At 32.1% G+C, this 26,493-nt stretch overlaps 1 protein-coding gene across 1 annotated transcript in view; it reads left to right on the top strand.

Moving 5' to 3' along the window:
* Positions 1-21,760: 21,760 nt before the first annotated feature.
* LOC126734164 (uncharacterized) overlaps positions 21,761-26,493 on the top strand; it is a 74,091-nt gene continuing 69,358 nt past the window's right edge. The window contains exon 1 of the mRNA XM_050437695.1: positions 21,761-22,009. Coding sequence (XP_050293652.1) covers positions 21,940-22,009 — 70 coding nt within the window. The 5' untranslated portion in view covers positions 21,761-21,939. The remainder of the gene's footprint in view (positions 22,010-26,493) is intronic.

The raw sequence follows: 26,493 nt of genomic DNA, 5'->3' as shown, positions 1-26,493 counted from the left end.
ATGTAGTTATTTTACTACTCTTGACCTAGCTCAAGGTTTTCACCAAATCGAAATGAGCCCTGATTCCATCGAAAAGACCGCATTTACTGTCAATAATGGACATTTTGAGTATTTAAGGATGCCCTTTGGCCTGAAAAACGCTCCCGCCACATTCCAAAGAATGATGGACGAAGTCTTGCGTGATTTCCTTTACAAATTTTGTTTTGTATATATCGATGACGTAGTAATTTTTTCGAAATCTCTTGCTGAGCACATCGATCACATCAGAAAAATCCTCAAAAGGCTCCGGGAAGTGAATCTTAAAGTACAATTAGAAAAATCCGAATTTTTGTCCAAAGAAGTTGCCTTTTTAGGTCATATTATAACTCCTGAAGGCATAAAACCAAATCCTTCAAAAATTCATGCCATCGAAAGATATCCTATGCCTAAAACCCCTAAGGAGATAAAATCATTTTTGGGACTTATTGGTTATTATCGTAGGTTTATTAAAAATTTCTCGAAATTAACCTTCCCAATAACAAAATGTCTAAGGAAAGGTCATGAAAAATTTATTGGTAATCAAGAGTACCAGGAAGCTTTCATCAAATGCAAAGAGTTAATTACTAACTCTCCTGTACTCGCATACCCCGACTTTACGAAAACGTTTCATCTTACTACTGACGCCTCTAATATAGCCCTTGGTAGCGTACTTTCCCAGAATGATCATCCCATTGCATATTACTCCAGAACCTTAAATTCTGCTGAGCGAAATTATTCTACCATCGAGAAAGAGCTTCTAGCTATTATTGAGTCCACCAAACATTTTCGCCCTTATTTATATGGCCAAAAGTTTATTATAGAAACGGATCACAACCCTCTTGTGTGGTTGTCAAAGATTAAAGAGCCGAATTCTCGCCTAATCCGATGGAAATTAAAATTAGGTGAATTTTATTTCGAAATCAAATATAAAAAAGGTAAAGAAAACTTCGTCGCCGATGCTCTATCACGGGTCGACATAAATGTCCTCGAGAAAAACGAGTCAATAGCCCCTATAACCGACGAAACAGTAGCAAATCTCGCCGATTTTGATCTCGCTGACTTTGCACTTAACGAACGTTATAACGAGCTTATCTCCGAAACTCTTGACCAACCTCAACAAAATGTCGATAACCTTAGAGAAAATGACCTCGACTCTAATGCCACAGTACACTCTAATAATGACACAGAAGGTAAATATTTACCCATTTCTGAACTCCCTGTAAATTATTCCTCCTCACGTCTAATTATAGAATCGGGAAATAATTTTGTACATAAATATACTAAACCTTTTAAAAAGAATCATCATTTTGTCAAAGTAGACAAAAATAATCTTGCAGATAATTTTAGTAAGATTTTAAAGGAAATAATTAGACCAGATATAAATTTTGTTATTTTTATCCCAAACTCCGATTTAAAACTAGAATTTCAGAAATATGTTGCCGCCAACCTAAACGGTTCCGCAAAGCTTTATATTTCAAACAGTTATTTAATTGATATAGAAAACCAAGATCAGCAAAAGGATATAATTTCTGAATATCACCAAAAAAATCATAATGGCATAACAGAAACCTATAATCAATTAAAACTTAAGTATTATTGGCCTCAAATGCGAGAAACGATTACTACCCTAATTAATACCTGTGAAATTTGTTTACAGAATAAATATGAAAGACATCCATATAAAATCAATTATGAAGGCCCTTTACTTGCAGAAAAACCATTTAAGACCCTACATATGGATTTATTTCAATTTTCTAATTGTTATTTCTTAACAATTATTGATTCCTTTTCTAAATATGCCCAAGCATATTATATCTCTGATAAAAATGCTACGACCGTTGTAAATAAATTACGCCACTACTTTTCTCATCATAATGTACCGAAGAAAATAGTAGTCGATAGAGGTTCAGAATTTAAAAATCGTTTATTTCAAGAATTTTGTGAACTTTTTTATATTGAAGTACACTACACTACACCTGGCAACTCCACATCTAACAGCCCCATTGAAAGACTACACTCTACCCTTCTCGAAAAACTCAAAACTCAAAAAATGAAAAACCCTGAGGAAACCCCGCAAAATCTGATGATTTCAGCAGTTTTAGTATACAATCAGAGTATTCATTCTACTACAGGTTTTTCACCTTTTTCGCTACTCTATGGCCCGTACTTTAACGAACCTAACATAAACAATGACCTGACAATTTACGAACAATATAATGAAAAACGAAAAAGCGAATTAATCCCCTTTCACCAAAAAGTTTATGAGCAAACTCACAAAACACAATCCAAAAATACTCAAAAACATAATAGAAACTCCAGCCCCATACCTGAACTTTCAGAAGGCCAAATTGTGTACAGAAAAAATCCCTATAGGAATAAGATGAATCCCTCATTTATCCCTACGAAAATTAAGACTATTAAGAAAAACGCTTTTACTGGACTATCAAAAAAGAAAACCGTAGTTGGTCATATTAGGAAACTTAAGAGATTAAGGAAAAATCCATCATCTTTACAGCGTAACCCGACTTCCAAGGATCAACCTTCTACAAGTCGACCCCCTGATGCCGAATAATGGATTCTTTATGGAAAAAATCGCCCCTACTATGACGTTAAATCATTATCATAGTACTTATGTATATTTTAATCTCACTAGTATTAAGTTTACTTTAGCGGGATTAACTTCTAATTTGTTTATATTTAATCATTTTACCGATAAGTATAATAATACCTTAAATTCGCTATTTTTGCAAGCCAATAAAGAATTAAATAACACATACGATTCTTATGAAAAATTAAGTTCGTTTAAGTCTTTAGTTCGCAAAAAAACGCGGATTGGTAAACCTTCTTGGAAGCTACGTTAAATTCATTACTGGCAATTTAGATAATGATGACTTAGAGACTATAAACCAACACATGCAAATCTTGAAAAGTAATGAGATTAATTCCATGCATAAGATTAACGAACTAAGTTCATTCGCCGGTCATATAACTGCTAGATTCCAGGAAAATGTAAATATAGTAAATAAAAATTCAGAGAAACTTAAAGCTAATATAGATGTTTTAAACGACACCATTAGACTTTTAGTTGAAATGCAAAATCAAATTCTGCAAATTAAAAATGTACACTCTTATTTAGAAAAATTATTACGCACGTTAACTTTTGCCCATTTAGAAAGCCTAGATCTTGAAATTTTAAATACTAAAGAAATACATGAAATTTGGAAGTATTTAGAAGTTCAATATCCTAAAAATTTATTATGGCCGATAAGACATATTACAGAACTGACATTAATTTGTAAAACTGGATTAATTTTATCCGATGACATGGCAATTCTAGTGATTAAGATCCCCATTTTTGGAACAAAAACATGTAACCTACAAAATGTATACCCCATTCCTTCATCAAATGACACTATTTTAGTGAGCCCTAGTAAGTTCTATTGTAACAATTTATGGTATAAAAAGTGTTTAGAGATTAATACGAATTGGATATGTATGGATCCAATTATTAATGGTTGTAATTTGTTAACAGACTGTATATTTGCAAAGATAAACAACAACTATCAAGTTCACACGTTAACCTATAATAAAGCTCTATTATTTTGTACAAAATCCCCTGAAACTATTTTTGAAAATTGTTTTCAGTTTGTTAAATATAATTTAACGGGATGTTCACAAATTCAAAGCCAATGTAATGTAATAATAGGTCAGCATAAGTATTCATTACAATCGAATAATTTGAGCATTAAAAATGTTGAAATTGAAAATTCTGTTTTAGATTCAAATGTTCATTTAAATTTACAACTTAAGCATTTAATGTATCCTGAAAAAATCCAGGAAGATCTTAGGGAACCAATTGTATTTAAAGACTCTGTTCCAGAAAAAAGCCATGTAATTAGCACTTCTGTTTTATTCCTAATTCTTGTAATAGTTATTATAGTTATAACTTATTTGTGGCAAAGAAAACATAAGGCGATTCCTCTGAAGACCCTCCAGGACATTATCAACGAGGACGTTGAAGAATCTTAAGGGAGGAGGAGTTATGTGCATGAACCGATTCCAATAAGTGTGCATATAAGCATTTATTCGTAGAATAAGCAGAATAGGCATTTATTATTTTACATCGTTTCTAGGTGGTTTTTAGATTTTATAAGATTAGTTCTAGCATAGAATTTGAACGATAATGTTATAATTATTAAGTTTAGTTAAATAAAACTTTTTTTAAAAAGCATACTGCTGGTTTGAGTTTATAATTCGCGCTCAGCGAACGGCTTGAACGGCTCGACTAGCGATTTACATTCGAGCATTGGGGTACCGTTAAACACGGCTCCTGATGTCTCGCCACCGCCCGGATCTCAATGGGATGATGATGCGATTAGTCTGCACGACAGATCCATCGTTACTAGTGTCAAGGAGTCTGACAATGATGCCTCAAATGTGTTTGATGAGTTGCCGGAGACTGTCAGAAAGGTTTTAGGGGTAGATTTGAATAGTTCTAAAAATGAGTCTTATGAATTACACGAGGCTATTAAATCTGTTTGGATTAAAAATTTATTACAAGGCCTGTCTAAAGAATCTCGTGATCAACTTTTGGAACGTCATAAAATTCCTAAGAACTGTTCTATTCTATCCCCTCCAAAAATAAATCCTGAAATAAATCCTATTCTATCACAGCCGTATACAAAACGTGACGAATGTCACACTAACTATCAAAATTTAGCGAGCAAAGGAGCATCAGCGCTGGGAAAATGTTTAACTTACGTCTTGGATGAGATTAAGAAAAATCCTGAATCGCCATTAAGCTCTATTCTTCTCCCAGATCTAGTAGATGCCGGAAATTTTTTTGACAGAGATATTTCACGAAGCTACTTCTACACGTCGTAGCTATATTTCTCAAATTTTGTCAAAAACCGTTAAAGAGGCGGTAAAAGACACAGTTCCGGGCGAATATCTCTTTGGTCCGGATCTAGGCGAGAAAATTAAAGCGTTAAAAAATTTCGAAAAATCTGGGAATGAAATGAGAGAATTTGCCTTCTCTAACAACAAATCAACTGCTTCAGGTATAAAAAGGGGAGGGGGGCAGTCAATGCGGCAACCAAACAGATTTCAACATTCTGCTGGGTATCAGCGTTCACAGAGTTTTCCGAACACTCGTAAGCCGGAAAACCGAGTACGCCCCTCTCATGTGACAAGAAGGGACATGAGATCGAAAAGGGGATAGCCTTCTGCTCGACGGGACTATCGCCCGAAATTTCAATAGAGGTAAGTAGAGAAAAATTGGCTGGGAGGCTCTCTTATTTTATTAGTTCCTGGTCAAAAATTACAAGGAATAAAACAATCCTATCCTGGATTAAAGGTTACCAGATTCTACTTGTAAGCGAGCCTTATCAAGGATCTGTCAATAACCAAATATATTCCAGGCAAATGTCACATAAAGATCTTTTATTAATGAAGCATGCAGTCAAGGAGCTTTTAAATCTTGGGCCCATCACACCTTGTTACAAGGACAATCAACAGTTTATTTCACCAATCTTCTTAGCAGAGAAATCCAATGGCAAGCAACGTTTTATCCTAAATTTAAAGGAACTAAACAATTATGTAGTTTGTCCTCACTTTAAGATGGAGGATTTTAGAACAGCGCTTAAACTGGTGCAGAAAAATTTTTGGATTTCTACAGTTGACTTGAAAGATGCATACTTTTGTATTTCAATTGATAGTTCCTGTAAAAAATTTTTAAGATTTTATTTTGAAGAAAAATTATATGAGTTTACATGCTTGCCATTTGGACTCTCATCAGCACCACACTGTTTCTCTAAAATAATGAGACCTGTATTAGAATTCTTTCGATCTAGGGGAATTTTGTGTGTTGGATATTTAGATGATTTTTTTATAACAAATGACTCATATGAAGGCTGCATGAAAGATATACAATTTGTTGTAACTACTTTACAAAACTTAGGCTTTGTTTCGACAAGAGTTCACTAATACCTCAACATCGTAAGAAATATTTAGGTTTTATTTATAACACGAGTAATATGACAATTGAACTTCCTTTGGAGAAAAAGAAAATCATAAAAGAACTAGCCAAAAATGTTAAAAGCAAAGATTTTTGTACTATTCGCTATCTTGCCAAATTTATAGGAATTTTAACGTCGGCTTGCCCTGCAGTAAAATATGGCTGGCTGTATACTAAACGCCTAGAAAAATTTAAATGCTTGGCTTTATCAAGAAACAATTTCAACTATGATATTTTGATAAAATTAAGAAATTCTGATTTAACGGAAGACTTGTGTTGGTGGGAACAAAACATATTAGAGGCCAATAATGAAATTTCTCAAAGGTGTTTTGCCATGGAAATTTACACAGACGCTTCTCTCACAGGTTGGGGGGCATGCTGCGCGCATGAAAAGACGCATGGTTTTTGGAGTGACCTAGAAAAATTAAATCACATAAATTTTCTTGAGCTGAAAGCAATTTTTTATGGCTTAAGATGTTTTGCTCCCAACTTACATCATTGTCCGGTGTTAATTAGATCAGATAATACTACTGCAATTTCTTGTATAAATCGTATGGGTAGTATACAGTCAGAAAAATTGTGTAATTTAACAAGGGCCATATGGCAATGGTGCGAACAGCGCAATATCATTATTTTCGCATCATACATCAACTCTAAAGATAATCGGCAGGCTGATGCAGAGTCTAGAGTTATATCTACGGAAACAGAGTGGTCTTTATCTATATCAGCGTTTAAAATCTTGGCTAAATGTTTTGGCACCCCCGATGTAGACTTGTTTGCCTCTAACATTAATAAAAAGTGCAAAAAATTTTGTTCCTATAAAAGAGATCCTGAGGCCATGGCGGTGGATGCTTTTACTATTAACTGGTCTACCTTTTATTTTTATGCCTTTCCGCCATTCTGCTTAATCCTTAAAGTACTTCAAAAAGTAATCCAAGATAGGGCTACAGGTATAGTGGTGGTCCCAGACTGGCCAGCACAGCCCTGGTTTCCATTATTACAAAAACTAAAAATCACAGAACCTATTATTTTTAAACCAGACTTAAACCTGCTTTCTTCTCCTTTCAGCCTGGTTCACCCTCTAGCCAACAATCTTTCATTGGTAGCCATGAAACTATCAGGAGAGCATTTATTGCCAAAGGACTGTCAGAATCTGTAGCTGAGACAATAATGTTTTCTCTCTCTGACGCCACTATAAAGCAATATGGCGGCACATACCAAAAATGGTGGAAGTATTGTCAGGAGAAGCACGTTTCTTTATACAATGCATCAGTTTTTCAAATAATGAATTTTTTACAAACTCTCATAGACAATTCAGACTGTAACTACAGTAGTTTTAACATCCATCGCTCGGCTATTTCCTTAATTTCCTTGGATAGTATAGGTACAAACCCTTTACTTAAAAGATTTTTGAAAGGTATTTCTAGAAAACGACCTCAAGCCCCACGCTATAACTACACATGGGATCCACAACCAGTTTTGAAATACCTTGGGAATTTAAAAGAAAATAGTCTTAAAAATGTAAGCAAAAAACTAGCGACGCTTTTAGCCCTTATAACGGGAGGACGCCTTCAAACTCTATCTTTAATTCGATTGTCAAATATACAAATTAAAGAAGAGAAGATTCAAATCTTCATTTCAGATTTTATAAAAACTTCTTTGTCTCTAAAAAATCAACCCCTATTAAACATACCGTTTTATAGAGATAATACTAAAATTTGTCCTGCAACAACTTTAATAAAATATATAGAAATGACAAAACCTTTACGAAACCCAGAGGACTTCCTCTTTATTACTCATAAAAAACCACATAAGAGGGCCACTAAGCAATCAATCTCTAGATGGGTAAAACAAGCCCTTACGGACTCAGGTATAGACACCAACATTTTTAAACCTCATTCAACTAGGCACTCTGCTACTTCGGCAGCCTTTAGGGCAGGTATTTCAATGGAATCGATTTGCAAAACAGCAGGATGGTCTACTGCAACTTCAACTTTTGCAAAATTCTATAACAGGCCGATAATAAACTCGGAGGAATTCGCTGTTAAAGTGCTAAATAATTATTCTAAAGGGAAATAATCTTTCTTTGTTAAATTACCTATATACAAAACAAAAACTGTATTTTAGTTAATGAAACGATCTTTAATATTCATTTAATATATAGGACTGAAGTATATGTTTGGTTCTTTTCCTTAATTGGATTGTATCTGAAAACCGACATTCTTTAAACATCTACCTAGTTAAATATATCTTCGGAATGGACGTGAGATATAATTAAACGATTAAACGAACTTACCTGAAGTTCGATCGTAATTATATCGATCGTCCATTCCGAAGATATACAAACCCACCCTACTCAAAAATCGACTTCCAGGAAACCTTATATACATACTAAAGAACTTTCCATCAATTTTTATGCCCTTCTTTTCAGATACAATATTTTATACTTTAAATAAATGAGCGGCATAGACGGATGACCCTGGGATGTAGTGGGGATGGGTAGTTTTTTAGTAATTTTCTAGCTTCTTTAAACTTGTGTGGCATGAAGTACACCAGCGGCGTACTACCTAGTTAAATATATCTTCGGAATGGACGATCGATATAATTACGATCGAACTTCAGGTAAGTTCGTTTAATCGTTTAATTATTTTTATTTAATTGCAACCTTATTATTTTTGAATTCTTACTTTTTAAATCAACACTGGTCTTGTTGATCTTGCAGGCATAAAAATAAAATTTTAAATGGTTCATTTTGGAATATCTATTCATTTTTGCGTCGTGTTGCCCTGGTTTTCCAGCCTCGGCTCGTGTTTTTTGCCGCCCTTCCTCCTCTCTGTCTATTGCACAGATGGTACCTATATTAATGTAATTGATATAGTAAATTATTACACTATATTTTTTTTTGTTTTTATCTTTTATATGTTTTTAGGGTTTAATGACTTATTTTCTTAATAATTATAATTGGGAAAGTCTTTATTCTTCTTTTAGTTGTAATTAGGTTAGTATGTTTTAACGGTCTGAGCAGCACATGCGCGCTAGCTCGTGTATGTGTTATCGGTTGTTTTTATAATCGCAGTTCAGTCCGCATTACTCTTAGCATTGTGTAAATTCTTGTAATAAAAAAATGTAATTTTCTATGTACAATGTTTAAGTGGTAATAAAAGTCTTTTGAATTTGAATTTGAATTTGAATAAGGACGAGGCGATAAATGGTGAGTTTCACATGATTACCATGGATGTGCAAGCTGTGAAGCTATCTCCGCAAATACCAGCTAGCACGTTGTACTATAAACAGAAATTGTGCCAAACTTCACGATTTATAATTTAATCGACAACCAAACCGTTTGTTATTGGTTTAACGTTTAACGTTAACGGTTAACTATGCCGGCAAGCATCCTGTTTATGCTTCCTTTTTAGTAGACTACTTACAAGAGCAACTTTTAACCCAAGAGGCCAAAAGACCTATCATTATTTATTCTGATGGCTGTACGGCGCAAAATAGGAATAGTGTGCTCGCTAATGCTCTTCTTTATTTATCAGAGAAGATGTTTCAATTACGCAAAAGTTTTTGGAAAAGGGTCACACTCAGATGGAGTGTGACTCTGTCCATAGTGCTATTGAAACCTGGTTAAAAAACAAAGAAATCTATTTTCCAAGTGATTATTTAAAAATCACTAAGCAAGCACGTATTAAAAATCACTATTTGGTAAAGAATATAGGCTACGAGTTTTTCAAAAACTACGGCCATAAAGATTTTTTAAAGTATGCCTCGATTCGGCCTTCAAGAATGAATAATGATAGGGCTATTGTGACCAATATTAGAACGTTACAATATTTTAATAGGCAAATTTCATTCAAGTTAAAATTTTCTGACGAAGACTTTCACTCCCTTCCCCTAAGACCAAAAAATGTTGAAAATTTAATATTTCCGCCTCTTTACCAATCGCCTCTTCCAATTACGAAAAAAAAGTATGATAATTTACAGAGCATTAAGGCTACAATTCCTAAAGATTGTTGGAGTTTTTATGAACAGTTGCCTTACAAGTAAAAATATTTTGCCAAGAAAAGTTTTTTCAGCTTTTATTTTTTATTTTTTTAATTTAATTTTTATTGTATTAGGTTGCTACATAAAAAATGCTTTTATAAAAAAAATTGTTTTTATATTTAGAAAAAGACCAGTTCACAAACCTTTTAAAGTACCTGATAATGTGATGATATTATTAGAATGTTAATAGGTATTTAATTATGTTAGGAAATAAGTTTAGGGTATTAGTACACACATTTTTATAACGTTTAATACTCCTTTAAACATATGCTCTAGAATATGCTCTTATTTTATTTTCTGTAATAAATACACAAAATTTATTTGTTTTTTTTCGTAGTTTTTTAAGAATGCAATTCCTCGTATCTGTATTATTTAGACACAGTACCTCGTAAATGTAATTTATTTTATAAAAAAAAAGAAAATTATTATTGTTTTCTAGACTGATGTCATTATGTTCCTGCTAAATAAATAAATGTATGAAAAAAATCATTACTTGTCGTTTATTACAAAAATTAAACAGTTTTATTGGTCTCCTGAGAAATTTCCAAAATGTTACTTACAAGGTCCTGCTTTTTAACCCTCGATATATAGATTTAAATTTAAAAAAAATAAGGTAAAATTTTTAGATTTAAGAATTTTAGTCAAAAATTGTATATATCTACAGTTTCAATAAGATGTATAATCTATTCAGCTTACTATTGGTGATTTACTTTTGGAAAATATCATGTCACAAACTTATAAATATACCTGGACTGCTAATGCAAATGGCCACCATGACTAAAAATGACCGCTGCCTGGTGGCTGCTATTTTTATAGTGGTTACGTCCTTTTGATGTTGGTCACTCTGAACATTTTCAGTGTAGCCAACAAAAGATATATCAAATAAAGGTAATGAAGTTGACAACGCTGATGTTTGACATGTGATCTGTCAATGAACTTAAATATAAAAAGTAGTGACTCGTACAGTGTCTTGCACATTCTTTACTCATAAATGAAGTCAAGTCATATTATAAAGGGTGATTCAAAATTGAGTGCAAAGATTTCAGGGGCGTATTTACCAGTTAAAAATAAGAACTCTTTTTTCATATAAACGTATCTCCTGACTTGCTTCGTTTTCTAGATACATAGTGAAAAGTTTTTTAATAAAAACGTTTTTTATCAATTATTCAAAATCCTTTCAGCCGATTTAAATAAAATTTGATAGGCTTATTTGTCGTCATAAAGGCCCTCCTTTGGTGGGAATAAAATAAATTTTTTAATTCCAGTGGCGTTTCAGGGGGCTATCTACTTGATACTTTCGCATCGATTATTGAGATTCGTTTAATTTTTTTTTCAAAATTTAACTTAGCCTAAGTAACAGATACTAATTACAAAAGCAGATTTTCACAACAAAAAACAAATTTATTAAAAAACTTTTACACTCTTTAAACGAAAACGAAACAAGTTGGGACATACGTTTTTATGAAAAACACTTCTTATTTTTGGCTGGTAAATACGCCCTTGAAATTCTTGCACTCAATTTTGAATCACCCTGCATATTCTACAAAAATCATAATTCAAAAATTAACGAAGGTACCTTATGTTTAAAATGCCTTAAATTTATATAACTAAAATATGACTTATGAAAAATTTTAAAACATCTGTACCATTGTTTTCGATACCTCTTCCCTGTCTATTCTAGTTGAGTTGTTTAAAACATTTATCTGTAGATCTTGTCTTTCTTTCTCTCTCTCTTAAATTATATTTTCTCTTTTTATAATTTTATTGAAATAATAAAATTTATTTTCTATTTTAATGTATTGATTAGCTCATTTGTGTTTTCTTATCTAAACCACAAAGTACCTACTTTTTAGTTACATCATTTTATGTCTTTTGTTTTTAAACCATATTCTAAATTGAAAGATATGCGAGATATTAGAATTGTTGAAAGGGGTATAATAAAAATCAAATGATAAAGTTTCAATAACCTTTATTTTTACTCTCAAAAATTTAAATGAAGACCATCATTTTTATAGTATTAGGATTCGTAAGATACAGGTTTATGAGAACAATAAAACACATATTTTAAAGTGCCTGCATTTATCCTTGTAAATTGTTTAAAACTTCGTCAATTTTAACAAAGAAAATATCAGAACTAATCCAATTATCTTAAATTCTTAATTAAATATAATTTTCTATTTCGCTTTTTGTAAACATAACCTCACAAGAACTTTTGTTGTTTTGTTTACCTAGAATTGGCACCACTGAAATTTGTCAGAGTGACCAACATCGAAAGGACACAATCACGCAAAATGGCGGCTATCTAGTAGTGGTCATTTATTGTTCAATGGATTGGCAGTCCAGGTATATTTATTAAGTATGTGTTAGAGATCTTACACGCTATTTTGTTCAGGTTCAAAGCAAAATGGCGGTGATTTTTAAATGTTAATCCAATAATAGAATAGAATTGAATATATTACAGAATTAATAACAAATTCGCATGTTACACTACTCGATTATACCTACAATACTGCACAGAAGTTTTATTATACATCTAGACATGAATATTTATATGTGCTGTTATTATGTTAAAAAGTAATAATGATAGCAAAGCTATACGAAAGAGTATAACTAGGGTGAGTAAAATCTTAATTGATTAATAGAAAAGGAAGGAAAAACACGTGTGTACTACATAAGTATATAGTGTAAAGCAGTGACAAAAACATATTTAGATTTTAAGATACTCTGGTTTAAACATATGTTTTCTGTGTATCAATCTTAGTTATACAGATCGTGTTATCGTGAGCTACGTATTATCCAAAATAATGGTAACACTGCTTGATTGCGGCTTGCAGGCGGCGGAATTTTTCGTTTTTATTTTTTGAACCGGGAGTCAGCAGACCTCACTTTGCTGTGTTACTGCACGTTGCATTAATAATTTTTGAGCGTTATTTTTGTGTTTTTTTCACTATGGCTGTTTATACCCCTTCCGAAAGAGTTCAACTAATTAAATGCTTTTATGGAGGCCAATCGGCAGTACAATGTAGAGATTTGTTTTCAGTGACATTTGAGAATAGACCGTTTCCTTGTGCAAAAACGGTTTTAAATGTGGTTACAAATTTGCAGACATCTTTTTGTCTTCAAGATTGTAAAAAACCTGTTGAAGTGGTCCAGGATATAGAACGGCGGGAAGAAATGGTTTGCAGTACCCTAGAACTTGATTCGACACGGTCCACTAGAAGTGTTGGAGAGGAACTGGGAATGAGCAATAAAACTGATGCTCGTATCTGGAAAAAATATGGGTACAAATGTTTCAAGTATTCAAAAACTCGGGAAATATTTCCTGAAGACCAGTGGCGAAGAATGGAATTTTGTAAAACCATGATGGAAAAGGTAAAAAATGAAAACGAATATTTTTTTAAAAATATTTTGTTTTCTGATGAACCTTCTTTTCCATTACATGGCAAACACAATCCTTTCATTGTTCGTTATTGGTCTCAGGAAAACGAACACAGAAGTTTTCAGTTTCGTACCCAGTATCCTCAGAAATTGGATGTTTGAGCAGGTATTTTGGGCGACAATGTTATAGGGCCATTTTTTATTGATTTTTAAAGCACTATAAACGCCCAAAAGTACCTTAAGTTGCTGCAAAACCAAGTTCTTCCTGCCATTCAAATCCTACCTGATGTAGACCTGGGATCGGTTTATTTTCAGCAAGATGGGTGTCCTGCTTATAACGCGGCTAGGGTAAAAGAATTTTTAACAAATACTTTTCCTAACCGTCTTATTAGTGGGACTGGCGATATTAAATGGCCTCCTAGATCTCCAGATTTGTCTCCAAATGACTTTTATCTGTGGGGTTACTTTAAGCAGACCATTTACAAGCATGAATTTAGTAGGCCAACAAATTTAGAGGAGTTGCGAAATAGCTTTTACGATAGGTTAAGTTTATTTGAGCCTTTTATTTAAAAAATGATATGTTGTTAAGTTTGTTTATTAGAGTTTTATTTACTGATTTTTTATTATATTTTTATCAGAGTTGATATTTTATTTTTTATTAGAATAACGCTTTAATTTTCATTATGCAAAACACAGCATATTAAACATTTTAAGATTACAATTCTATGCGGGTTTTACACATTGTCATGTCTGTAAAACCCGCATTAAAATAAATATTTTAAAAATGCCCGGATTTTCGAGTAATATTTTGGGACATTTTGTCGCCAAACGACGCAGCTCCCACGAAAGTCAGATGTTTACTAATCCCAAATTCCCCACAGAACACAAATATATAGCTAATATCTAGCTAATCCCGTCCTCGGGCAGGCCGGGGCGGTGCTCTGTCGCAGGCACTCGTACACGCGCGACGTTGCAAAATACACGATCTGTATATGAGTTGGCAACAGATTGTAAAACTTAGGGATTCATTGCATACATTACATAAACATTTCGGCTATTGTAATAAGTAATAGTTATTATCAGATTGTAAAAAAAATACAGAAATCATAAACTTCTAATTATTTAATAAGTACTAAAAACCTACTAGAACTATATAAAACACAAAAGTCTTGAAATGCAGATAAATATTGATTTTATGGTACTGACAAAAAAAATAAAATATTACGAACAATATATCTAGAGATATGTACCTATGTTAAGTGCATGCAAATATTTAAAACTTCGATACAGGTCAGATTTAGATATGTACAAATGTACGATTTATGTAAAATAGGATAAAAAACGATGAGCAACTCCTGCGTACGTATTTTGAAGAGGAAAAGTAGGTATTTTTTCAAGAATATATTAATTATTATTTATTTATTTAGGAGGACTAATTGAATTAAAAATTTCAAGCTGTTAAAGTTGTTCATTATTGCAAATATAGTGAGTAGATTGAATAGCGCTATTTATTTTGAAAACTTCCGATAAGTCCAATTTTAACCCCTTCTGAGAGACATGAAGGATTTTTGTATTTTGTTTTGGATATTGGGAAGTTATGACCTGACTCTAAAATATAGTTCGCAAAAGGACAATTGTAATCGGTTATAAAAGTATTTTTATTTCTGTTATCGAGTCTGAGATGTTTATTTACTCTAACCTTAATTATCCTTTTGCTTGGACCCACGTATCAAACTACATTCTGGACGGGAACAATTAATTCGGTAAACAACAGATCTATATATTACTGCTCTCTATCTGTGGTGTCGATCAATGGTTTTCCTTAGCTGTTCTCTGTTCTAAAACATATATTAGGCTTTAATTTTATTGTGGGAAGAACGAAGACCCTATGTTCAGTAATGGCATTAGCATTACTTGCATTAATTGTTTAAATACTTATATTAATCTCACTTTTCTAAGTAAATTTCAAATGACCCCTATATATAAAAATATGTCTGCTCGCTAACACCAAAATTCCTCATTCCCCTCCTAAAAACGAACGAGGAACCAGACGTGAGAGGAGTGGACAAGCACTTAAAAGGGAACCATTTTCGTGTATTCGATGCATTTTTGGTGTATACTTCACTAGTATTCAAATTAAGTAACTAATCCCGTAAACCTTGTCAGAGTTATCAAAATACCGGCCGGTAACGGGAGTGACTTGCAGCTCAAGTATATCGGAGAAAGGAATCAACAGCTTATGGTATGTTCATTTTTATTATCCTTTTTCTCTCATAAATTTAGCATGTTTGTTTGGTGTACCAACATGTGGGGGTGAGAGCAATAAATATAAATAAATAAAATAAAAGCTTTGATGAAGTTGTTGTAATAATTGCCAGCGTGAAAGACGATCAATATTGATAGCACTCAAGTCAAGTTCAGGAAAAGAATTCAAAGGGGCGAGCGTTAGGAAATGTCTTGGAGTTAAAACCTTAAAATCATTCGGGTCCGAGCTTTGAGGGCATAAGGGGCGAGAGTTAAGAACACTTTCTATTTGAATGAGGACGGTATTGAGTTCTTCAAATGTGAGTGTTTGTAAACCAATTACACGAACAAGGTGTGTTTTTACTGATTTAACACCTGCTTCCCACAAACCTCCGAAATTTGGAGCATAGGGTGGATTAAAATGCTATTACATTTTTTCTTCTTGTGAGGCGAGATGCATAAAAGAATTAATTTCTTTCTATGCACCATAATATTTCTAGTTTCACTCTTCTGCTAAGTAAGGACTTCTATACTACTATAAAATCTTAAATATTAATATTGAAATTACTCTGAGGTAGAGTAAAATTCAGTCATTAAGTTATTTATAATTTTATAGGAGTGATTAACTTTTGAAATTGTATATTTGGTGTACGCAAACAGACCAACTGAATGGAAATATAAATGTTTACCTTTAGAATATTCTCAGAATATAGGAGATTTGTAGTAAACCTACTATTCTTTTCAAACGTTACTGTTTAGTTATTGTAAAGACTATCCCATATAGGTATTCCGTATGGTAGCAAGAATTCTATCAGTCCCTTGTAAACAATTATTAGGATATTTTCACCTAAAATGTGCTTTAAAATGTAAAATCTGGGAATAAGTCATCGTATATTGTACTATTTATATTTCTTTATACTTCGTCTATTATATATATTTGACCCATTTTAAATGGTTGTTGATTGTTCTTCCAAAATATCTGTAGACTCCATCTCCCTAATATTCTTTACGGCGAGCATTACAGTAGCGAAATGTGGTCGATTGACAGACGTAAGTGATAAAGCCATATAATTGGTTTTGCTTATATTAAGAGTGAGTTTGAATGTTTGTAGCTAGTTTAATATCTTTGAAAGTTCATCTTCTGACAATACTTTTTGGCACGACTACATAAAGAATTTTTAAAGAATATCATCAACGTATGATATATTGAGTGTGATTAGTTTAGTTGAAGAATTTATATGAGTAATAACAAAGAGCCTAGTACGATACTTTTGTAACACCCATTTTAACTGAATCTTTAAGGCAACGAACAACTCAAGACCTGACTCTCGCTACAGACAGCTTCTTAAATACATATATGAAAATACGACAATCGCCATTAAAATCACGGAAATTATAGACACGAACAAAATTCAAACAAAAAGAGGAATAAGACCACACGACATCATCACGCCAAAGCTGTTCACACTTGCACTGGAAGAGGTTTTTAAAACTCTAGACTAGAAAGGCATTAAAATTGACGGCAAATATCGGAACTATCTACGGTTTGCGGACGATATAGTGCTCTTTAGCCAGTTTAGTGAGTTACAAGAGATGTTAGAAGAACTTCTTAAGAAAAAAGAAAATCCAGAAAATAAGATTACTCAAGAATTTAAATAAAGCAAAAGTCATGACACGCGACAATATGCAAATACATATAGGAGACTAAGTCGTTGACAACGTCAAAGACTATGTATATTTGAGACATTGTATCAAGTTAGGCAAAAAAATTAAAGCGCCTTTATAAACAGACGGGTTTATTTGACAAGGGCAGCCACGGTTAAACTGTCACACATCTTGAGAAATCGAACTATTTTAATAAATTTGAAAACTAAGGTTTTCAACGCATGTTTATTGCCTGTGATGACATACGGAATGAAAACCATCGCACTTACTGTTAAATCAGCTAACAAGCCACCCAAGACCATCCAAGGAGCCACAAAACGGATGATGTTAGGGATAAGCCTTAGAGGCCACATCATAAAAAAAGTATTCAGCAAAGAACAAAGTGGGCAACAGATCGCATCAACTCAACCACGACAAAGAAATATAGAAGAATATAGGGATGACCTATGTCCAGAAGTAGATTGTGAAGTGTTGTTAAAAAAAGAAGATGAAGCACGTTTGTGAAAGATTTTTTGAAAAGATAAGATAGGAATCTTGTTGATATAATCTTTGAACTTTTAGTTGAATAGAAATTTTCATATTACTAGAATCCCCATATCATATCCTGTTGGTAACGTTATTCTTAAACTATATTCGGTATTCTTAATTCTATTAGCGTATCTTTTCTCAGGAATATATGCAATATAACTTCTGAATATACTTCTAGCACTAGAAGGTCTAGAAAATTCAGGTACATTTTTCACAGGTTCTATCTTAGGCTTTACAGGAGATTCTTAAGGTAGAAATGAAATATAATTTTTTGTATTTAGAGAAATTATTGATGTATTGCTTAATGCAGGCAAAGCGCATTCATTCCTTAGAATATCTTTCATCATTGACCACACTATATTAATTGCTCTAAATACAAAAAAATTATCATCATTGCTATGAAAATCAGCATATATATTTTTATTGTAATCTTTAATAATTAATTCCTGTTCCTTAATTTTATGTCTATCAAAGTTGACCATCTTGGTGTGGTAGATATGGCCCACTCGCATCGCCCGATGAGATCTCATCGGATTTAGGCGACGTGAATTGACCCTACGGGACTCAAGTTTCGTCGCCATGCCGATGTGGTCGGTTTACTTTGGATCTCCAGGTGGAGACTTATCTGGGGGAATCCATCAGACCTGAAAAATTTAAGAATGGATCTATGTAATATAACAGGTTTGGACATGAACATAAACGCCGTGCAGCAACTCTTCAAACAAACAGACCTCACATTTTAGCTACGAGACGAAACTCGGAAATAACCAATATCCAGATCTCGTATACTGAATACGACCTTCACACCCGAATTAACTTTGAATTCGCCGTCTCCATAAGAGGCCTCACATCTTCACAGCGGGAAGAAGACCTGGAACCCTCAAGGTCCTCGCAACTGATCTTGACTTGTACAATATTACCGCATGTACACCACTAGAAACATCAGATCACAATACGTAAAGACAAAGAGATCACAACATTAATAAACGCAACAGAAATGAAATGAATTAGAAATGAAAACTTAGAATCCACCCATGCCGCGTAGCCGCTCTGCCGCCTCAAGCATTATTATGTCCGAGCTTACTCTGTCGCAGTTCCACTTGTTAGGGGTAAAGGTTCGAAGGGAATAACTAAATCAGCTTCTCAAAAACTTAAAGCTTTTTATGGAGAAGTGTAAATCTGTGGAATCGCAAAGCAAGTCTTTCCCGAACAATACAACTTACAGAACTTTAAGAAACATATTGACATCTTCGTAGCACTACCGCTACTCGTGATAATCGAGTACTATAGGGTCTGCTCTTTTGTGTCAGTATATTTCGTAAAAGAATCTTCATCATAACATAACATTCTATGAACATTCACCGAATCTTCATATAGAGGTTAACAAATATTCTATGAATGTTTTGATATATCTATGAACATTTTGCAAATATTTAGGCAGCTATCAGCAATTTGAATATTCTTAGTGGATTTCACCAAAAATACTTTAATTAACTCTTTACTCGTAGTTACTCTACAATGATCATGTAAGAATTTTCAGGAGAAGATTAAAATATGGTTATTTAATTTGAATATTTGTTGAATATTTTGTGTGGAACATTCACTTAATGTTTTCGTATTTCATATATTCCACTTTTGTTGCTTTACTCTCTTTCTGTGAATTTGCGATTTCGTGAATTTAAATAATGACGACCTATTGATAATTCACTTACTTGTACCTGCCTGCTAAAATTAATTTAAGAAAATCCTCAACGTAAACTGCCATATTAATAATAACAACTTTCACCTATATGACCACGTTTTTTCAGGAATGCTTCTATTCTTTCGTAAATAAAAATTAAAGTTCCAATTGTGTCAAATAATTTGACATGCTTTAACGCTCTTAGATCCTTGAAAGGAAAATTGAATTGGAAAGTTTTTGTGATACATAAAGAAGAAATATTCATATACATTCAATCTGTACCTTCGAACTGGAATGTTCCAAGACTATTGGAAAGAGAGTTTCCTAAAGCCTATTCATAAGTCGGGCAACAAAAGCAGTGCTACCAACTATCGTCCTGTCACTACACTTAGTGCAGTTCCCAAAGTTTTGAAAGCTTAGTATGTGACATCATCACACCCCTTCTTGAACCTCTACTAACTGATCAGCAGTTTGGATTTAGACCACGCAAATCTACAGAGCTGAACCTTCTTACTCAGGTGAACTTTTTGTTGGATGCCTTGGAGAAGGGATATCAAGTGGATACAATATACACAGATTTCTCCAAGGCATTCGACAAGGTACCTCACAATAATTTGTTGCATAAACTAAAAATGATTGGTATTGATGAACCTGTATTATCCTGGTTCAAGAGCTATTTATCTAATCGTAGACTGATTGTTAAAATTGGTAATTTTTTCCTAAAAATATTCAGGTGACATCTAGAGTGCCTCAAGGCTCTCATCTCGCGCCACTTCTTTTTAATATTTTTATTTAATGCTTTACTAGCTGCCTATTTTTGTTGTTTGTCGATGATCTGAAATTTAGTTGTATAATCGAGTCCCCTGAGGATTGGGACAAATTACAATATGATCTAAATAATTTGGTAGTTTGATGTGAAGGAAATGGTATAGAACTTAATCCAGCTAAATGTAAAATAATGACCTTTTTGACTACAAGATCGGTCGCTATACCCTTGAAAGAGCTCTTCTTTTTAAGGATTTGGGTGTCACTTTCGATACAAATTTACAATTTCCTCATTACTTAGGTAGTGCTATCAATAAAGCTTTCCGCATGCTTGCTTTGAAAACACTCTACTGTGCCCTGGTCCATTCTAATCTGGAGTATGTCTCCTGTGTGTGGTCTCCTTTCTATGGGGTACATATTGATGCTTTTCAACTAGTTGCACACCAATTTTTAAAATAAATTGCATATAAATTGAAGATCTTGGATAATTACAATAATGCAGATATATTTGATATGCTACATATGGCTCTCATCACTATCCGCCATAAGAGGAGGGATCTTATTACTTTTTACAATATCCTACATGGGAAATCTGGAGCTTCATAGCTACTTAAAAAAATCAATATTCATGCTCCACTAAGAACAACTAGAGCCACTGATAGCTTTCATTACCCAATCCACCGTACTAACTATGGTCTTAATAACTTCCTCACTAGAATAATGACATTAGCAAACCAACATCATGATATTGACCTTTTTGAAACTTATAACAAATTCCTGCGTCAATTTTTGGTAAGCTTATGTTAGATATTATTAATAATTATTACTTAATGATTTTCTGTATTTCTGTATATTACCTATATTATGTATTACTGTTGTGAATTTAAAAGTTTAACAGAATTGTAATTGGGCTTAGCTCGTTTATAAGTAAATAAATAAATAACTTAATAAATTAGTGGAAAACATACTCTTAAAAAATTTTGAAATATTGATAGAATTTTGGAGGTAAATTTCCTAAACGACCTGTGCTATCAACGGACTTCTAAACCAAGGTTTCTAATTCGTAAATTTAAATGGTTTTTACTTTTAAGACGGACACTCTGTATGTGTTCTCAGATATATAAATAAAATATTCCTCAATATTTTACACATGCATAAAATCCGCAGTTAAGAAAAATACAACTTTCCATGATCACGGTCTTATTCATAAATACAAGAAATGCGTGCACCAGACAGTACGTTGCGTGTTTTTCAGATAATTGTATGCAAGCTTTTACCCATAAAACATAAAAACAAACACGCCAAGCATGAAAACTTAAAGAACCAAATAAAAACTGCCATAAGAGAAAAAAACGAAGAATCGCAAATCAGCTCCTTCCTCCCCCCTCTGAAGAATTTATTTGTGTTGCATGTTTTTTAGCCTCGTTCAGTATCATACAAGATGCGAAGGTACTGCTGACCTGTCTGACAGTACTTACTACTTACTATCAGCCGTCGCTTGTGAAAGTTAAAATAACTTATGGACACGTGCTGATTTTTTGTTTGTTTTTAATTGACTGATTATTCAATATTTACTAGTGAATATATCGGTAATAAAACAATGATTTACAGGACAAGTTTAGTGCAAATGGTAATTGTTGTTATCGGATATTTTCTAATTTGCATGTCAGGTGAGTTGACATTCAGATTGTAAGAAATGAAAGGATATACATATTATGATATGGGAGTGAAGATGACCGGTTTAGTAAATAATTTTGTATGTTAATTTTGAACATTGATTTTATTAAGAGAATGAGGACTAGATGTTAATTTTTAATGGGTTTTATAAAATTAAATAAAAACTAGGACGTAAATTTAAAATAGAATAGCATGACTTAATAATTAATCGATATAACTTGACGAACTTGACTTAGATGCTTTTTAAATAAGCCGAGAAATTTTATTTATGTCGCACATTTGATTTATATTTCTATAAATTATTATTAAATGGTAAACGAATCAAATGGCACGTCTTTCATGCTTAGTATGAATGTGTTTAAATAAAAATGGCATTAATATAATTAATCCAAGCACATAGAGAAGCTTTCCTGAATATCATTGTGTGGTGTGTTTGATGAAAGGGAAGAACTGTTTTTATTTATATTTGATACAATATAGATAAATTTTTATTACTTTTATGCTAGATCAACAACAAAGTAATGATTAAAATCATTTAGGGCTTTTTTTCAGTGGCATAGATATTGTTAAGTTTTAACTTAACTAACTGAATTATTGATTATGATGATATGATATGATATGATTAAGTGTTAACTTTTTGGATTCCTCCAATTAGTACAGGTTTTTTAGAGGACATATGACCAAATTTCGAAATTCCTATATTTGAAATTTATCAAACATTGAGCATGAGGTACATAAAACGTTTCTCTAGAAAAACTCATGGAATTTTTGGTATTGATATTCTTTGAACATACTAGGAGTTTTCTTCTTTTTTGAGCATATTCTCAGCGAAAAAAGGGTAAAAATTATTCTTCTATTTTTTCCCCTTTTATCGTTGAAAAAATTAATCTTCTTTTTGTCAACAAAGGTTTAATACAAATCAAATTTTTAGGCATAACTTAGAACCCATCGACACTATTTTATATATTTTTTTGCTTTGACATATAGAGAGGACTGATAAAATGTGCCATAACAAAATTTTTTTTTAAGGTTTTTTTAAAAAATTTTTGGTTAAGGATTTAAGTATTTTTGGTCGGAACATTTTTTTTTTGCTAATACTCTTTATTTTTTGCATTTCTAAAAAATAATATTTGCATCAAGTAATAAGAATTTTTTAGTTTTGGCTAAAATCAGAGCATTTCTAACCAAAAATATAGAAAGATTTTGAGGTACATCAGTACTTATTTTGAGGTACAGGGTCTCCTTTTTTAATTTTCTTTCTTTTTCTAATTTATATGGTAATACTAAGATTTTTATTCATTATTTGATATTGTTGGATAGAACTTCAGAAACATCGTTTAAAGTATTTTCAAGTGAAGAAATATGATATCTGAAGAATTAACAAAATCTTATCATATGCCAAAACTATTACTAAGTTATCAACTATTGAATGTGCCTTTTTAATGAATTGTATACCGGATATCTTTAGTGCCTATCTAGTAGAATTTTGCAATGCACAATAAATGCGTTTGATAATTTATAGAATGTTCACAGGAATACCTAATATTCGCAATCAAAAGTACGATTATGCAAAGTGAAAAATCGTTTTGAGGTTGCATTTTATTTATTTATTACAAAATAATTTTATTATTTAATATTTTTAATAATTTTATGGTTGGCATTTACTTCCTTTCTTTCAAAAAAATATATTTTGACCTAATAGAAAAATCCAAGAGTATCCTTGACATATAGAGAACTTTTTCCTTAAGGGTACTATCAAGGTACTTTTTATTAAAATATAAATTAATGTGTAATTGGATTAAGGAACATTAATAAGAATAGCAAGTGTTTTTTTTTCCATTGAACAAAACTTGGTTTTTTATTATGTTAAAGCAACACTATATTACCATCAAATTTCATACATAGACATTATATATTTCGTATCTGCCTAAATTAGATCCTAACTTTTCATGCCTAACAAATGTATACTTTTAGAAAAACGGCAAATAAAAGTTTCGTTGATTACAAAATCATTAAAACTCAACTCACAAAAAAAAATTTAAATCCCCACACGAAACACACGTCACTATTTATTATTTCATTTGTCTCACGGTGCAATATGCAACACCTAAATGAACATTCACGGTTTCGATTTTTCTATTGATGTTGACATTCAATTGTTCCGATGGAATGGTTTGATGAAAATGGGATGTTAAACAAATTAGAAGCTATTATAAGTTAGGATTGGTGAGTAATTAACATACGGGGTAGTTTAAATTGAGATTTTATAAACGGTAAGATATACACAGGGTTGGTTAAATTTTGATATATTTGGGAAATCATATTACGGAAAAATAACTCCGCTATACCTAAGACTAATAATTTTGACTGAAGATAAGCTTAGATTCATATATCCGCAATGACAAATAATTTTATTCCAGAAAACGTATTGGTGTTAATCCAATGCAAAAAATACATTTTATTTAAATATTAATAATTGTTGTTTTAGTACAGCAATACTCGGCAGAACACGTTTGCAAATTTTATTACAATAGGATAAAAGCTTTATTTAAGAATAGTAATATTTTAATACAATTTTTTAATTTTATTGTTAGTTAGAAGTAACTAAACTTGAAATAAGTATAGCTTATATTTTATTAATAATGGGCTATTCTTAAGTAGAATGTAACTATAATTTTGAATTTAAAATACACATCTTCAAATAAAAACTAAGGTTTTTATCACAAAGAATAGTTATGCTTGTATATATTTTATAAATAAGATTATAAAATTTGTTGTATCATCGAAGTTGAAAAATGCGATACAATTTAAAAAACAAAAGGCACTTTCGCCCAGTATCTAATTTTCAACATTTTTTTAATAGATTGGTTAATGAATTAGGCTAGGTAAAAAAAAACTCAAATATTATGCAACACGTCAAATTAGATATACAGGGGGACGCATTTACTGAAGTTCTGTCAATCACCTCCTCACCTCCAGCTAACCTCACTTTAATATGTCAAATGGGAACCCCCATCGTGTGATACATCATAGTAAGCAGCGAAATTCTCTATTCAACGGTCCTAAAAAAAATGAAATCGGTAAATGTGTAAGCAAATAGTTAGCGAAAATGTCTAGAAATAATGAATATTTTATTTACGCCAAACTTTGGTATGTCAAATGGCTACCCCATGGTGTGATACATTATTTTAAAGGGCATTCATTATGCTATCAATGGTTGTAAAAAAAAATAAAATTGATTGACCAAGAAGCAATTAAAGTGTAAATCAGTAGGGTAGAAAAACAAATTTAATTAGTTTAACAAATTTATTTTATTAGCAAGACAATAAAAAAGCCTATTTTCAAACTTCTTACGAACATTGGCTAGGGTCTGCCCGTTAATTTCTCTGTATTCTTGAAATATTCTATTTTTTAAATTCTCAATACTCAGGTGGGGTTTTATAAACTTTGCTTTTTAAGTAGCCCCAAAAAAAAGTCTAGTGGGGTTAGGTCCGGAGACCGCGCAGGCCATTCGATTGCACCACGTCTGCCAATCCACTTTTCTCGAAAATTTTCATCAAGCCACTCTCGAACTACCAAAGTGTAGTGCGCGGGAGCTCCATCCTGCTGAAAATGTATATTATTTTCATTCAATAATATAGCACCATGTTGATCTACTTGATTTTCCATAGATTGGATGATGGAAGGGTATATTCGTAGCCGATCGATAGTTCTAGCCGTGACACTGGTTTCGTGGCGTCAAAATTGAAGCCGAGATTTGGTGGCGCACGCCGTACAGTGGAACGACTAAGTGGAGATACCGCGGGACCTAATATTTTACATTTTACAAGATAATATATTTTTTTTATTATTTAGTATTTTTAGGTATATGATAAATGTTTTAAATATTTATTATTATTTATTTTATTGGAAAAATATACATAAACGGTGTTTCAAATTCGTCTACCCTCAAAATACGAAAATGGATAATTTACCCCAAAGTTGCACATTATTTACTTATAAAAGAATATGCCATATAAAAAAATATATATATATATATTTTATGTGGTTTTGAAGATTATTGAAAAAAAAACAAATTTTCAAAAACTTATTCTTGACACTTTTGTGGGTTATCTTGGTTACTATGGGAAAGTTTTTGCATTGCTGTATTACTTTTTCGTAAAAATGTTAATGCCGAAAACAAAATTAGGTAGGTACCTACGCCAAATTTTTTCTGCTTATTTAAAAAATCGAAAATTTGAATGATTCCGAAGATAATCAAAAAAAAACAAAAAAAAATTAAAAATCCATTTTAATTTTTTCAAAATAAAATTTTAAAAAAATGAAATTGTTAATTTACCCACCTAATTTAAATACCGAATTTTTATTATTTTTAAAACTCAAAACTAGTATCAACATAGTTTGGTAGTTTAAAATTTTAAATGCGTAATCTTACTATAAACTACAATAATTGCAGTAAAATATTATTTCGAATCAA

The sequence above is a fragment of the Anthonomus grandis genome, chromosome 3, assembly GCF_022605725.1.
Source record: "Anthonomus grandis grandis chromosome 3, icAntGran1.3, whole genome shotgun sequence".
In the NCBI taxonomy this organism is placed as follows: Eukaryota; Metazoa; Arthropoda; class Insecta; order Coleoptera; family Curculionidae; genus Anthonomus; species Anthonomus grandis.
This window is presented reverse-complemented; position numbering and strand designations above follow the sequence as displayed.